A 14,920-nucleotide genomic window follows, 5' to 3' on the forward strand; every position below is an offset into this window, starting at 1 on the left:
AGTCCAACTAGAGGGAAGTAAAATGTTCTATGAATGGTATGAATGTGTGAACTTTAAGTCTGAGCCCTTAATACAGTGTTTAATTTTTTCCAATTTCACAAAATATAGGGCATCCTTTATCAAATGTGTATGAGAGGGGGGACGAGGACACTTCCAATGCATCAGAATTATGCGCCTAGCCAGCAATGTGAGAAAAGCTACAAGTTCAGCAAAATAGGATGGCAGTAAATGATCAATGGGTAACACACCAAACAGGCCAATTAAGGGTGAGGGGTGGATGGTAACAGATGTGATAGCTGAGAGGGAGTCAAAGACAGACTTCCAAAACTGAGAAAGGGTGGGGCAAGTCCAAAACATGTGGGCGAGATTAGCTGGTCCTACGTGACACTTATCACAGTTAGGATCAGTGCCAGGATAGATGAGAGCTAGTTTACTTTTGGACCAGTGCACTCTGTGGACCACTTTACATTGTAAAACCCTGTGGCGGGCACAAGTGGACTGCCAAACCTCAGTCCCTATCTCTATATTGAGGTCCTCTGCCCAATTAGTGCGAAAGCTATCAGAGGGCAGAGGATGGCATGTGAAAAGAGTGTTGTATAGTTTTGAAATGGTACCCTTGAGGTTAGGATTAATACTTAAAATAGTGTCAACCCGGGCAGAAGGAGGGTAGGGAAGCTAGGAAAACAATTACTAATAAAATCTCGGACTTGTAAATATCTGAAGAAGTGGGACTAAGGTAGATTGAATTTATGCGTCAGCTAATCAAAGATGCAAAGGTTTCATCAATGCAAAGTTGTTTTACAGACACAATCCCATTGATCTCCCATGTTGAAAATGCAGCATCAGTGAGAGAGGGAGTGAACAACGGATTGGAATGCACAGGAGACAGTAGAGGTATTCCCTTGAAACCCAAAGTGCCGTTAAGATCTTGAGACAGTTTTTAACTACAATATTGTTGGAGTATGTTGAGGATGGTAACGCCAGGGGCAGGCACGAGAGGGACGTCAGAAAGGAAGAGCCACATGAGGCATCCTCAATCTGCAGCCACGGTGGAGGTTGATTGCTAATACAATGCCAGGACAATAAAGTTTGAATGTTCGTGGCCCAATAGTAAAATAAAAAATGAGCCAATGCTAAGCCACCCATTTCCTTGGTTTTTTGAAGAATTCGGGGTGTTTTATTGTTCCATATAAACTGAGAAATCAAGCGATCAAGTGAATGGAAAAAATATTTCGGAATGAAAACTGGTATACAATGAAAACGATATAGAAATTTGGGGAGCACATTCATTTTAATGCAATTTATTTTGCCAGCCAGAGATAGCGGTAGGAGAGACCAACGTTGGAGGTCTAGAGTCAGTCGAACCAACAGAGTGGAGATATTACACTAAAACAAATCTGAGAAGCTCTTGGTCACACAATCGCCCAGATATTTAAAACTTGCCAGATATGCCTTAAACGGTAACTTTGAAAGGGGGTAGGCTATAGCTGCAGCGTTAATGGGAAGCAGTTAACTTTTGTTAAAATGTAACTTATAACCAGAAATCTGCCCATACTCCCTCAGCACATCCGATACTGGAGGAATAGATTTGTCTTGGTCCGAGATGAATAGCAGAAGGTCGTCAGCATACAAGGAAAGTTTATGCTCAACTCCCCCCCTTGAGATGCCTTGCACCTGAATGGACCTGAGGGCCACCGCCAGTGGTTCAATGGCAATGGCAAACAAAAGAGGAGAAAGTGGACAACCCTGCCGAGTTCCACTTTTGAGGGGAAAATAATCACAATAATCATTATTTGTGTGGACACAAGCTAGGGGGGATGTATATAGAAGCCTAATCCATGAAATAAATGTGTCGCCAAATCCAAATCTTCTCAATATATAAAATAAATATGGCCATTCGGTCAAAAGCTTTCTCAGCGTTCATTGAAATAATAATTTCCAGGAAGAAGAAGAGGGGGAATATAATGTCAAATAACCATCTGACATTGTGAAAAGAGTGTCTATCTTTAACAAACCCTGTTTGATCTGTGGAGATAATAGTAGCCAGAACAGATTCTCAACGTTTTGCTAGCACCTTAGCTAATAGCTTGACGTCAGCACAAAGCAAAGATATAGGGTGGAAATTACCACAAAGAAGAGGATCTTTGTCCTTTTTTAGCAAAAGAGAAATAGTAGCCTGATGTAATGTAGGGGGAAGTGTGCCAGATTGAAACGATTCATTAAACATGCTTAGCAATAGAGGGGTTAATTTATCAGCAAACATTTTAAAAATTCAGCAGGGAAGCCATCAGGGCCTGGACATTTCCCACTCTGCATCGACATTACAGCAGCTTTAATTCCATTAACTGTGAAGGGTTCATCTAACCCAGACGATATTTCAGGATCTAGAGAGGGGATGTTTAGGGACCTAAAAAAGTTTTCATATTGTGTCTCATCAGAACTACAAAAGTCCCTGACCAATTCAGGGACTTGTATAGTTCATTAGGGCTCCCTAATGAACTATACAAGTCCCTGAATTGGTCTTTAATGGTTTGAGGATTAATAGTTATTCCATGAGCAGTATTCATTTGAGTGATGTGCTGAGAGCAAGGGGATTGTCGAATTTGGAGGGCGAGTATTTTGCTCGGTTTATCTTCGAATTCATAGTAATTATGGCGTTTAAAAAAAAAAGTGATTCGGTTGCCTCTTCTGAGGCCAAAATGTCAAATTCAGCCTTTTTTGTCAGTAATTCTTTGAGAAGATCTGCACTGGGGGAGTCTACACATCTTGTCTGCAGATCCAATAAATCCCTGGAGAGGCAGCTACTTTTCTCAGTATTGACCTTTGGTAAGCGGAATAGGATATTATTTCCCCTCGTAGATAGGCCTTGCACGCTTCCCAAACTGTTGATGCAGATACAGCTGGGTTAACATTAGTGAAAATCAAAAGGTCAATGCGATTCCTAATAGCCTTGATAAAATCCGGGTCAGAAAGTAGTAGTGAATTGAAGCGCCAGGGAGAACTTGACAAGGACCTGCCAGGAAGACAGTTGTGTGGTCTGATATAACTACAGGGCTGTATGAACACGAGCTAACAGAGGGGAGCAATTTATTATCAACAAGAAACAAATCAATTCGGGAGAAAGTGACATGAACAGGAGAAAAGAAGGAGAACTGCTTAGCACTAGGATTCAAAAAGCGCCACACATCTGAGACTGCGTATTGCTCCATGAACAGGAAGATTGGAAGATTTTAGATGGGGCAGAGGGCTTGTTAGATGAACGTCAAGTGAAGGATTATTACAGCAGTTAAAATCACCTCCCAGAATGAGCTGGCAGGAATTTATGTCAGGAATGGAGAAAAGAACATTTCTGAAAAAGTCCTTGTTGTCCCAATTCGGGCCATACATGTTCGCCAACGTCAGATTGTTGCCACATATTTTGCTGGTTGCGATAATAAAAAGACCATTTGGGTCTGATATAACATTGGTCACAGAGAATAGGACTGATTAATGACCAAGAATTGCAACGCCTCTGCTGCCCTCTGTTGATAAAGATTGAAATATATATATTTTTTTCTTTGTCGGGATTTGATAAAAGAAATACACTTAAGAATGTAAGATATGGATTGAACAATTTGGATTTTTCCTAAATAAGGCATTTTATATATTTCAAAGCATGATCATACTATCAAGTTTCCATTCACATGTATACACAAACCTGTAACAAAACTGTTATGTTACTACGTTATGTGATATATGAAAACAATATGTAATCATCAATTCATGTTTTTTATTTGATGATTTGATGACCTATTGACAAAAGGGACAATATTTAAAGGATATAATTTAATAACCTTGTGCTTGACACTTGTCACATTTTTGCAATAATAACATTGTTAACAAGTCCAAGTATGTTTTATTTTATGCTTGCAGGCAGAAAAATTAAGATCTCCAAACATCCGTAGCTGGCATGCTTTGAAGACTTACCAGGAGAGTTTTGTGGTGAGGAGCCAGGTGAACAGCGAGGAGAAATGCTGAAGCCGTGGTGGATGGGATGAGGCTGAACATAAGACATGATCTCCTCTTCAAATAAACTACAAGAAAAGCACACAAAACAGCATTCAGAATCCAGTCATTTGTGAGTACCTAACTGAATATACAAAGGTAGTAGTTTCAGTGTGTGTTTTTACCTTAACAGGATGACTAGGTCTGCATCACATGACAATTTCTCCACCCCCTGAGTACCTTCTGTCCGAAGGTAGTGAATTTTCTCCCTGAACAGTCAACAAGACAATAACTTATTATTTATAGTATTTACATCAGGGCAGGTTCCTTAATAATTATTACAGCTTGATAAAATGTAGATTAGGAAAAAAAACTGTGTTGTGGCTTCGAACATTCCAGTTACACAAACAATAAACAATTATTCTTCCATGATAGAAATGCAACATGAACTAAGCAGGCACAATTAATTTCCAACAATATGTTGCTAATTTGAAGGCTAGCTACAATAAATACAGTTAATGAATGACCACAATGAACAACTGAATACTAACTATTTAGGTTCTTGAGATAGAAAACCATGCAAATCACTCAATAAGAACAAAACTGTATGCAAGGCCATTGCTTCAGTTAAGCTGCTGAGTGGCCAAAGGGAATTTTGAAACAAATAGTTAAGTCTCCAGGGACAGACACAATATAAATGCATACTCTTTAACGTGAAAAACAGTGACAATGATGAAATAACAAAGAATAAATAAATTATTGGATATGAACATTTATAGTCAAGCCTGAAAGAAAGCCTCATATGTCAATAATGATTGTTTGACAGCTTTTACAGAAGACCAATCAAACTGAACACACCACACCAACCAAAACTGAAACAATTGGTTAGGTTAAAGAGCATTGGTTAGTTTGGTTATAAAAAGATAGGGTTAAGATGGTAGAAAAGTATTACCAGCAATGATGTTCATACAACTTCCAACCACTGAAAATCAACAAACAAAAGCTTTGCAAACAAATAATTTGAACTAAGCTACATTTTAAATTTAGCTTCATATGAAATATATTTTAGCATAAAACATGCATTGTGTAGCACAAATCCTTGCTACATACGTGGTGTATGTAGCAAGGGTTTGTGCTACACAGTGATGATAAAACATCTAAATAGAACTAGCAGTAGTACCTCATTATTTCTGATGTAACACTTTTAGAAAGAAGCATACCTCAGAGCATGATTTCTACTTAGGCTTGGCTGCCGCTCTTGCAACATATCAAATATGTTTGGCTGTCGAAGGAATGCCACAATTTTGTCATTGTAAGCTAGTGAGAGAAAGACAAATAGAGAACAAGCAGTCAGCCATTAACACAGAAAAGTATTAAAAGTTAAAAATTATGGATATCAGATATCAATGTATGGTGTTACATTTAAACATTTAACAGTTAAATGTTATTATTGCCATATATGTTCAGTACACAATATAGCACACACACGAGATGTAACCTCTCCATCCTAGTACTAGGAGCAGTGAGCAGCTATTGTACAGCGCCCGGGGAGCGGTGGTAGGGGGGTTCGGTGCCTTGATGAAGGGCACCTTGGCAGTGAGGAGGTGAACTGGCAGCTCTCGAGTCCGACCAGGGACGCGAACCGGCAAGCGGTTCAAAGACCAAGTCCCTACAGACTACGCCACTACTCCCTGGCGTACAAAACATCTCCCTTACTGTTATACTGAAACCTGCTGAAGTAACAGAGACAGTCCAACATATGTTGGGCCAAAAAACACAAGCCGCCAGATGGCCAATATTGTCACTGCTTGTAAAAGAAAATAAATACAAATAATTTAATTAAAAACATTCCAGATTGTACTCTGTATGGGCTGATTCCAAAGTCCATGCCAATACATAAGTATTTAATTCAAAATGTAAATTTGTATATCCCTAATTAAAACAATGAATTGCATCAGGTTGATTGTGGCTTTAAATTAATGATATTAGGCTATGGCAGTGCTTACAAGGCGCAGTCATTTGTTGTGAGTTGTTGTGCTGGTTTCGTATGGCGGCTACCAGGCTGTTTCCAGGCCTGGCCATTAGGGAAGCCCCACGACTCCTGGACACATCAGAGGCCTGTCAACAAACACCAACAGCACAAACTTTACAAAAACATTTTTTCACATCCTTCAGCTTGTGTATTTTTCTGTAGAAAATCCCTTGAGCATCCAATCTAAAAATATGGACCTTACTAAAAAGTATTGTTTGTATCTTAAGCTTGATATCTTTCATTCCTTTGTGCCATATATCTTCTTTTTTGTCCAAAAAAGTATAAGACACAAGGAAAAACACCAGTCATGCTACAGTATATTTTCGGAAGGGAAATATTTATGGATTAAATTGCTACAATGAATACCTTTGAATTGATAGCACAGGTAAATGTGTTTACCTCCCCAGCGCTATAGCTGCGCAATCTCTGCAGATGTTGTCTGTGAGCAAGATGGCCGGGCAACCGGCCATTCTGCAGAGGGATGCGCGGGTCAATGAACGTCGTGGCACGACTGTTGTGGTCCACAAAAAAAGACTAAGAGACAGAGAAAAAAAAAAAGAGGAAGATATACAATATGTGTTCTCAAACATACATTTGAAATTATCTTCCATGGAATGAATACATTATGAATCAAATTGTATATAAAAAAACAATTAGAATTTTTAAAATAAGTTTTGTTGTATTTGTTTTTCTTTCTCTTTCCTCTCCAAAGATTCATGAGCAAATACATTTTATGCAAAAATATTGACAGGCCTTTAAACCACATATCTACTCTCAACCTGAGATAAGACTAAATACAATAGTAATATTCTATGAACATGATCATCATCATTATGGCTTGATCATTTACATATGTAGTATTATACTGCTTTTGGCACTGCATTGGCATCTCTGTCTGCTAGTAGTGTAAAATTCTTCATTTAACTCAACTCACAATTCTACGCCCACCGTCATTTAACATTCGTAACTTACCTTGCCCTGGGGGTCAGTCTTAATCTCCCAGCCTCTTGGTAGGTCAAGCTGAGTGTCTGCGAACTTGTTAAGGAAAACCACAAGGTCCCGGTTATGCTGGTAGCGCTCAAAGTTTCTGGCATCGCGGCGCACCTTCAGAATCATGTGTTTCACACAACTGCTGCTGGTGAAAACCCGGTAGGCTGCCTGTCAAGAGAACATCAACACGTCTACTTTGATATTTACACAAATAAATCACATATAGAAGGAAAAAAGTGTTGGGGTAGTTTTGGCTATGTATTCATGAGTAAAGCTCCAGCCACCTATCAATAACATTCCGACTTGACGCATGCAAGACGACATAGAGAACTAGTACCGCCAGTATCGCGCAATATTTGTAAACCAATTGGAATGATAGACTCTATCTATCCACCAGGTGAAGCAGTTGTCTGGAAAAGGAAATAAAGGAAGGCAGAAGGAAATATGAAAGAGAGTCAAGGTAACAAAAGGAGGATAGAGACAATGAAGGTCCTTTTTACTTCCTTCTTTTTTCATTCCTTCTTCTTTTCTTTTTTACATTCCTCCTTCCTTTACTTCATTCTCACCTTATTTCATACTTCCTTGTCAAGGAGTGGAACTGTTTTAAGGATAAATTAATTAAAATGAAATGACGGAGACACTCACTTGTACATTGTATACTTATATAAAAAGATCATGTTAAAGAGGTATTTTCTCTAGAGGAAAACCTGTTTTATGTTTCCACTATTACCATTCCTATTGATGCAATTTAAGGAACGCACAACCAAAATGCTATTTTGTTTTGACATTTAAGATTTCAAAGTTGACCGCTAAATAGCAAGAAATTACACATTCCAGTTTCCTATGTTTTGTGTCTTGACATAATGATTCAAGCGAAAGGTAATAAAAAAGATTTAATTTACCTGTATGTTACAGACACTTATAATAAAAATACAGACCTTTTTAATCAATATTGAGTGCTCCCTCGTTATATACTGAACCAATTAAGTAACTATTTTCACTCAATCAAAATAATGGTTAATGTCTTCATTAGTCACTTAAAAACAAGAAAATAAAGACAAATAGCATCCAGGACAGCAAATATAGTTTACAATTGTATCATTAAATGTTGAATATAATAAATAACTGAAGTTTAGGGAGATATACTGTATTTTGTGTCATTCTAAATATAGCAACTACATCTGATATATCTATATAGCCAATGTTTTGTGTGTGTGAAGGACTCACATAGTTACTGTGCAACACAGTGAAGAATTCTGGGTGTGTGATGAACTTGACAGCAGGTGATTGGAGGAGATGGCTGATCTTCTGGTGATTGACAGGGGAAGCGGGACCTGCAGACAAACACGGTGAATTACTTTCTCTGTTTTAGGCACTAAAGTATGTTTTTTTTTTCAAACTATTAATAAATATGATTTTTTTTCATTTAAAAATACTTGTATCAGATGATAAACCTTTGTTAATGACATTGAAACAAAAAAAGCCAGTTGTTTTCACAGAGACTTGGCTTAACTCCTCTATCCCGGACTTCGCCATCGTCCCCGTCAGATTTTCTATTTTCCACCAGGACCAAACTGTAAACTCAGGGAAAAGTAAGGGAGGAGGTGTGTGATTTATGTTGAACAATAACTGGTGCGCGGATATAAGGGCTCTTCTCCTCATTTAGAGCATCTCATGATTGTATGCCAGCCTTTTCATATGCCAAGGGAATTTACAGCGGTTGTGGTGACAACAGTGTATTTTCCACTGCGCGCTAACAACAACACAGCGATGAATCAGCTGTATGGTATTTTCAACACCTCAGAGATTTCATGGCCAGAGGCCATGAAGTGCAGTGGAATCATACTGGACCATGTTTATTCCCCTTTCTGACATGGATGTAAAGCTCATCCTTGCCCTCTGTTCGGAAAATGAGACCACATTTATCTTTTGCTGTGTCTCTACAGAGGGTTGTGAAAACTGCACAGCACATCACTAGGACCAAGCTGCCATCCATGGATGACCTTTAATTTAATCCTACTGTACAATACTTAATTTGACATTCTGTTCTTGTATACAGTATATAATATTCTATGTACGTGCATATAGATTTTTTCTTGCACTACTTTTTATTAATTTTATTTTTGAATTTGTTTTATGTCTATTTACGTTGTTTGAGGAGTTCAGGTTTTTTCATTGCCATTTCTACACTGTAGTTTATGTGCATATGACATTAAAACCTTTGAATTTATTTATTTCAAACTGTGAGGAGGGTCAGAACTGTACCTGTCTGAGCAGTCTCAGAATCAGTCTCTGCACTGCTGCTGCGCTCTAACCTTGGACTTTCACCATCCTCTTCTGTGGCCATGGTTCTTTGGATGTTTTGGTACCTGCAAAAACAACAAGTCATGTTCTCACAGGAGTATGAGTATTATTTCTTTGGCTTGTGAAGTATTGCTGTTTATAACAACAGGTATCTGCATCTTTCACAAGCAACATTACAGGTTATTGCATATTTTTTACGACAACACTCCCAGCATATTTTATACGTTTTGGTAGTACGGTATATAATGTCTACTGTAATCCCTACAGTTGGAGTTCTCTCTCTTTATTCCCAGTCTGACCTCCTGTTGAGTTGTTCCATCTGCTGTGTGGATCCTGAGCGGGGGATGCCGTGGTTACACTTGCTGCTTTGGCTTGGTCTCTGCCAGGTTGTGGTACGGTTGACATGGTCAACATAAAAAACTCTGCCGTGGCTGTCAATACGAGCTTCCCAGTCTATGGGCAAAGAGAGGTGGGGGAGAATCAAATAAAGTTATTGGCTAAGTCACTGTTCCACATTAGGATTGTTCATTAATCACAAGTGGTTTCTAGAGGTGGATACCCTCTGCCCAATTAGAAACAGGCTTAAGACTTTCATATTTCATCAAATCAGGGGAGATGGCTCAGGCTTGACATTTTAGAGTTGTCTTGATTATTATATTTTAATATTGTTATTGTTGTTATTCTGTGGTTATTCATATTTTCTGGTTATTAGCTTAATTATTGTTGGTGACACCTGAAAGCTTAATAGCTTTATGAACTTCAAAAAACAGCATATAAATCCTTACTTTTCATATCCCTCACTGTAAATGTCAGTATTCAAATACATTTTACAAATGTATTCCTTTGCCAACCATCCGCACAAGGACTAAGTCTTTACTTAAAGTTTTTCCCATTTTTCCATTTCTTTGACATTGCAAGTCATAAAACCAAGATATATACTTTATGTATGCAATATACGCTTATTCCTCTAGTTGATAAAACAAAATCACAATTTTAAAGACACAGCGTGCACTATGGGTTAAAACTACAAACTGAGAAGCAAGTTCAATATGAGAATGACACATCTCCATAAAGACAACAAAATGTGTCAAAAAAAGAGTGAGAGAATATGTCTCAGAATACATAACGAAAGAGTTGGCATTTAAGCATTCAGCAGATACCAACATCACAAGTAATGTACTTTGAGATATTGGCAAGCCATTATTGAATTGATACAATTAACTTTGACATCAATAATCAAAATGCATCATGACTTTAGAATGGTCTACTTCAATTTTCACATAGCCACTGTAGCGTGAACGAGGCCTGAGGCTTCATAGACAATGATCTCCAGTTTTATCACAGACATTGTAAAGTGACAGAGGAGCTTTGCCATTTGGTAAACAAAAACTCGATTGTTCAGTGACCGATGGTCATTTGACCCGTCCTTCGGAGAGTTGTATCACAGCCATCGTGAAATGACAGAGGAACTTTGCCCTTTGACCCCTCCTCCAGATGTCTGTTGGTGGGGGGCGATTTCAAATAAAAGAATGCAAAGCTGGATGCTGACATGTGGTTAACGTCCACAATGTCATACACAAGACCCTTTGTATCACAAGGAGCAACAATCATCATGTGATAAGTTCCATTTTTCCACCACAACTTTTAATCTTTTATTTTATAAAACCTTGTTTGGCAGCTATACACCTATGCATGAATTATGAGAATTGTATGATTTCATGTTGCTTCATGTTGACGAGGATTGGTGATTTAATTGTGTTATTTGGTTAAAATCAAGTTACTTTGTAACTAAGGTAATTTTCATTTTCATCAACTTACTTCGATCAGTTTGATTACTTGGGAGGAGTATGACGTAAAGCCATCAACCCTTTCTCAAGCTACAAAAGCAGATTCAAACTTTCAAACGCTCTGCTTTTGCTCTTATTCTTTTAATCTTATTTCTCTTATCTCCTCCTCTCATCACCTCGGGTCGCAGACCCTGTGATGCCCCTCAAGGACCCCCAGGGAGACTCCTTTGTCTCACCTCCATTATTCTTCTTAAGTTCTCAGTTTAAGTTACATTCTTAAGTCTTAAAGTACTTTACTTCAACGGACTCTAATCTTTGCAACTAAAGTTGACTACAGAAGATGTGCTTAAAGACTTTGAATGAACCCAGCTGTTCTATGCCATGTACTTGGAGTCCAAAGACAACAACGCCGAAGCCTCGCTAGTTTCCATAAGTGCCGACCCGCAATTGAGAATTGCTGCACTGTAGTCACGAGACGCAAGGTCCACCGCCACACGACAGAACCGACCCCAAACTGTGCCGCCACAAGGGAGGAAGTCCAGGTCCAAACCGGTCTAAACCCAGCCACTTTCTCCAGGCCCCCATCCGCCCGCTGTCTTCATCCATCTCCAGCACAGCAACCACACAAGTTCCTCCATCAGTAAGGCAACAACGATTCCTTACACTTGGGTTTTGCTCATTTTTAGCTATTAAGTTCAGGTTAGATTAGGGTACAAACTCCCCAAATAGTTTCCTGCATCTTTCAGCTGTTAAGAGTTTCAACTATACTTTCCGTATTTGTCCAAACCATCTGATTCACTGTCCATTTATCTTGTGTAACCTTCCTTTCCTACATTTGCCATTTATATTATTCTATGACACCTATGTTTTCTTTAGTGTTGTTTAAGATTTTGTGTGTGTGAGGTAAATCAGCCGCTGTTCACCGAAGTTAACTCCGACTTTCAGAATACGAGACTGATATAAAGTAATAAAGCTATATTTTTTCCTCTTATCAGAGAGTGGTGCCCATATTAAATCGTTATATTAACGTATTTTATTAAAGGTATATTTCGAGTTGATAGCTAACGTGCTGGTCACATTACGTAAATAATTTGAGATAATTATTAAACTACACGAGCCATATACGCTACACCACTAAATCACACATTAGAAGAGGTCATAAAATCATCATGCTGATATATTTTTAACCTCAGCTGTGTAGTTTTTATATTACTTATTATTTTGACACATTTTCCTTTACTGTTGTTGTTTACATTTTACTAGGTAGGTAAAAGATGATAATGAAATGATGACAAAAATCCAATCCTATATTTCAAATGTAACTACCTTTAATCATTTGACTTACGGAACAAGACAAACTGATTTCAACAACAAAAAGCTGTTCTAAATATAAAAAATCCTATAAAAATGTTAATTCTGAGTATAAAACATTAACCTCCACATCCTTTGTCAAAGGGTTAGGTTACATTTTGTACACAATGTATAATGTTGATATAGTGTCAATGAGTTCAGCTGTGAGCTACAACTTGGGTCCTTTTTAGCCTATATTTATTCCTTCATTCAGGCAAACAGGCAACAATAACAGTATGCTGAATAAGCTATCAGCAGTTCCTGTCCATGCAACACAGTCTCACACCCTGCGTGCCAAAAACTGACGTTTGCTTATTATTTATTAATAAAGTGAATATTAATATTATGTTTGATATTATTTTGTCTATTAACAAGACCACTAGGTCATGAACTTTTTTTCCCCCATCGGTTTGGTGTTACAAATATCAAAACAATATACAGTAATAAGCATTATTAACTATCAACTAATTGTGTTGCCAGACAACAGCTTGGGTTCATGTTCATTCACAAACTCTGCAACAAGAACCGTTTAAAAAAAAAAGTTTTTATTTTATTAGGCCTAACAAAATACTTTAATGAAAATTAAAATGTAAAGGAATGTTTGTTTTACAATGTACATCAGTCAAATACTGTCAAATACCAGAGTGGTGTTTGGATTCGGATTCTGGCTTAGCGGCCGATTGACGGCTCTTTGATGGCGCAAATGCAGAGAGATTCACACACAAAATGTTTTTTTTATTTGTATGTGGATCACCTTCACCTTTCCGAGAACCAGCACCTTATCGTGGTGGAGAGGTTTGTGTGCCCTGATGAACCTGGGGGCTGTGTTGTCTGGAACCTTGTGTTCCTGCTAGGGTCTCCCTCCCCAGAAGGAGGACTCGTCGGCGAGCGCCTGGTGGCCGGGCTTGCCACGGAGCCCGGCTGGGCACAAACCGAAAAAGCAACGTGGGCAACACCTCCGCTTCTCCGTCCCGCAGGCCCACCACCTACGGGAAACACCAACGTGGTCAGGCGCGCTGCCAGAAGGGTGGCAGTGAAAGCAGAGGGTCTCGACGGACCAGACCCGGACGGCAGAAGCTGGTTTTGGGGACGTGGAACATCACCTCTCTGGGGGGGAAGGAGCCAGAGCTTGTGCGGGAGGTGGAGCGTTACCATTTGGATCTGGTGGGGCTCACCTCTATGCACAGCGTCGGCTCTGGAACCTTATTTATTGATAGGGGTTGGGCTCTATTCTTCTCCGGAGTTGCCCAAGGTGTGAGGCGCCGAGCGGGTGTGGGGATACTCACAAGCCCCCGGTTGAGTGCCGCTGTGTTGGAGTTTACCCCAGTGGACAAGAGGGTCGCCTCCTTACGCCTGCAGGTTATGGGGGGGAAAACCCTGACTGTTGTGTGTGCTTATGCATCAAACAGCAGTTCAGAGTATTCAGCCTTCTTGGAGACCCTGAAAAGAGTCCTGTATGGGGCTCCCGAAGGGGACTCCTTAGTCTTGCTGGGAGACTTCAACGCACACGTGGGCAATGATGGAGACACTTGGATGGTATGTGGATCAGAAATGTATTTGTTAGGATCCAGACATTAATAGATAAATCCAGAATAAGATTTGTGAATCCTTCTGTGTGCATTTACTTAGTTTGAGACTGATCTGACCCCATAAACTTAAGGTGAACGAGCATTGTCCACCTGAAGCCTCGTGGAGTGTAACTATACTTTGAATGCTCCGTTCTGTCCTACACCAGCAGATCTCTGCGCATGTCTGTGGATAGAACATGAATTGCCTCAAAAAGCTGAGTGAAACATCATTGCCCTTTCTGCTGACCGTGTGCCCCCTCAGTGCGCCCCTCTGCAATTCTCTCACACTCCTCCAGTGCCGGCGCTAAGGGGGGGCATTCGAGGGCCGTGACCCCCCTAGCGGTCATTGATGCCCCTCCTACCAGCTGTGAAGCATATTCTCGATCTGTCACAATCGAGTTCGAAGTTGCTAAAGAGTTTTTAATGTCACAAAAGCAAGCAAGCCCCCCCCATGTAACATCACAATCACAATAATATCATTATACATCCATTCAGCACTTTTGTGTTCAGTTACAATAAGCGTTGGTCTCAGTACAGCAACAACGGTACTAAACCTGGAAAACCTCAATGTTTTAAACAAGGTGCCTGGCTGGCAAAATGTAGTTCTAGCCTCATTTTCCGCTTAACCATAAAGTGTTAATTTAACTTTTATATTTGGGCAAGGATTAAACAGACTCATTTTTGTGTTAATATTTTGAGGATTATAAATGCATGGCTTTATAAATATAGAGCCAACAAGTTGGTAGATGATGCTGTCAACAAGGTTCTTCACCTAGTGCTTCAGCTCCTGGACACAGCAGGAACCTACTCCAGGATCCTGTTTATGGACTTCAGCTCTGCGTTCAATAGTAGCCCACACGTGCCCGACTCCACCTGCAGAAGGATAACCGGCTTCCTGTCAGACA

At 39.5% G+C, this 14,920-nt stretch overlaps 1 protein-coding gene across 2 annotated transcripts in view; it reads right to left on the minus strand.

The window, feature by feature from the left end:
* The window catches only part of LOC134858059 (E3 ubiquitin-protein ligase HECW1), a 113,079-nt gene that overhangs the window by 21,783 nt on the left and 76,376 nt on the right, over positions 1-14,920 (minus strand). Inside the window, exons 13-22 of one of the 2 annotated variants that reach the window (XM_063873924.1) lie at positions 9,610-9,763; positions 9,272-9,375; positions 8,234-8,340; positions 6,989-7,174; positions 6,416-6,550; positions 5,991-6,102; positions 5,205-5,301; positions 4,937-4,966; positions 4,170-4,253; positions 3,967-4,073 (exon numbers count right to left, since the gene is read on the minus strand). In XM_063873924.1, coding sequence (XP_063729994.1) covers positions 3,967-4,073; positions 4,170-4,253; positions 4,937-4,966; positions 5,205-5,301; positions 5,991-6,102; positions 6,416-6,550; positions 6,989-7,174; positions 8,234-8,340; positions 9,272-9,375; positions 9,610-9,763 — 1,116 coding nt within the window. The remainder of the gene's footprint in view (positions 1-3,966; positions 4,074-4,169; positions 4,254-4,936; positions 4,967-5,204; positions 5,302-5,990; positions 6,103-6,415; positions 6,551-6,988; positions 7,175-8,233; positions 8,341-9,271; positions 9,376-9,609; positions 9,764-14,920) is intronic. The other variant, XM_063873926.1, reaches the window with a different exon arrangement.

This window comes from Eleginops maclovinus, chromosome 21 (assembly GCF_036324505.1).
Source record: "Eleginops maclovinus isolate JMC-PN-2008 ecotype Puerto Natales chromosome 21, JC_Emac_rtc_rv5, whole genome shotgun sequence".
Lineage (NCBI taxonomy): Eukaryota > Metazoa > Chordata > Actinopteri > Perciformes > Eleginopidae > Eleginops > Eleginops maclovinus.